This window comes from Protobothrops mucrosquamatus, unplaced genomic scaffold (genome assembly GCF_001527695.2).
Source record: "Protobothrops mucrosquamatus isolate PMUCROS unplaced genomic scaffold, P.Mucros_1.0 scaffold7206, whole genome shotgun sequence".
NCBI lineage: Eukaryota > Metazoa > Chordata > Lepidosauria > Squamata > Viperidae > Protobothrops > Protobothrops mucrosquamatus.
The window spans coordinates 1-1,948 of record NW_015393011.1 but is presented as its reverse complement, the minus strand read 5'-3'; the positions used below and the strand labels follow the sequence as shown (position 1 = coordinate 1,948).

Here is a 1,948-nt window from a genome sequence, read left to right as displayed (position 1 = left end):
CTTGGTATGTAGAATCATTCTGAAGAAAGGAAAATCCATTCGTGAAAATATGAGAGAGAATGGAGTGTTGGAAGAATTTTTAGAAAAATACCATATTGATCCTGGATTAAAATATCAGTTCAATAAATTTGGTGTTACATATGAACCAATGACCAATTATTTGGACGTGAGTATTTAAACCACAGAAATCTGTTTTTTTCTTTTCCTGCCCCTTCATCTGACTTTGTAACTCTAGCATTTTAGTTTATTATTGGTACATTGTGATAGCTCTTCTCAGAATCAAATAGGATATTATTTATGTATAATGAAGTATCAATTATTTCATCTTTTCTTTCTCCTATGAGTAACTGTAAATTGTCTGCCGATGCCTGAGCATAGGAAAGAACACAATCCATTTATTTATTTCAGTCAATTTTTGATGCTACCTGATTATTCAGCAACATATTTTGCAGCTTATTAATTTTTGCTGATTATTCTTTCTGATTATTATTCAGCAAAAAATAGTTCTCTGTATTTTATTAGTGTCACGTGATTGGATCACTATGTTCTGACAATAATACCCAGATATGTCCATCTTATTAAAGAGCAACTTAATGTAATATGTATTTGGGACTTTTTTTTTTACTATGACCTTTCTGGGTTAGGGCTGCAATTCCTCTTTATTGATTTACTCTGATTAAATAAAAGACAAGGCGAGCAGTCCATGCATAACTTACTCCCAAAAGTGACATAGTCTACAACTGGAATTATAAATCCATTTACTTCTGAATAAGTCACACTGGATCCAAATACTATATTTGATAGTAACAAGAAGCCTTGGTCTTAAAGCATCATACAGTCCAGTATATACTCTTCAATGAACACTAAACCAAAGTTTGGTTTATTTGTTCATTTCATACCCAACACCACTAAAAAGACAAATAATCCTTCAGATTTTTAAATGTTTTTTTCTCCTTTTCATGGAGAATGGGCAAGGTGAGAATAAAAAATAACTGTTTTTGTGAATGAATAGAAATCTAGTTTCTGTATAGGGCTGCCAAGATTTGCGCTTCAAAAATCTGGAGACTGTGAGATGGCAGCAAACAGTGCACTGTGCCTCTTTGCTGCCATTTTGTAGTCACCTGAATGTTTGTAGCCCCAGAAGAGGTTCCTGTAGTCATAGAGATACTTCTGAGGTCCCACTAGACGGCAACATTTCAGGGAAGGGATTGGAGAGTGTCTCCCCTATTTAATCTCTAGGACGGGCATGTACTGTCAGGGAGAGGTAGGCCCCTACTTATTTAGCTATTCCGAAGTTTTTGTAAAACCTGCCTCATAAATATTTTTATTTGACAGTCTTATTACTTTGGAAAAATAAGCATTGGGACTCCACCACAAGATTTTCTTGTTCTTTTGGACACCGGCTCTGGTTATCTGTGGGTACCTTCTACATATTGTACATCAAAGGCCTGTGGTGAGTAATCCGCTCCCTTGCTGAATGTTTTGAATGTCTGCTTCTAGAGAAAACATTTATTTTTGTCAAAACCAAATACATCTCCCCTTATTTTAAACCATTCATACCTTGTCCATTGGCAAGGAACCTTTTTATGAGTTGCAGACCCTAAGTCAGTTTTCCAGTCAGTGATGGGATCACTGAAGGAAACAGCTGAAAGTCTGGACCCTTTTTTCATCATTTTAGGTCCTTTGAGGTGGTAAAGATAGGAATTAAACAGTTTCACCTGATTTTGCTCTTACCTCCACCCTTATTATTTTTTTTTTACAAAATTGAAACTAGTTGGTGCCTACAGCACAATACTGGATTTCCTATTTGGTAACTGTATATTTCATTTGTCAAGGCAAAAATGACAATCAGTTTATGAAAATAAATTCAAAATTCTAAGTGTGTCACTGGTCCAAAATGACCCGAGTCATGTACAGCTCTATACATAATGGTTTTTCAATGGAAGCA

The 1,948-nt window shown here is 35.2% G+C and overlaps 1 protein-coding gene across 1 annotated transcript in view; it reads left to right on the top strand.

Moving 5' to 3' along the window:
• LOC107300480 (gastricsin-like) overlaps positions 1–1,453 on the top strand; it is a gene marked incomplete at its 3' end in the record, with an annotated part of 17,278 nt that extends 15,825 nt beyond the window's left edge. Inside the window, exons 10-11 of the mRNA XM_015829807.1 lie at positions 13–166; positions 1,336–1,453. Coding sequence (XP_015685293.1) covers positions 13–166; positions 1,336–1,453 — 272 coding nt within the window. The remainder of the gene's footprint in view (positions 1–12; positions 167–1,335) is intronic.
• Positions 1,454–1,948: the final 495 nt, after the last annotated feature.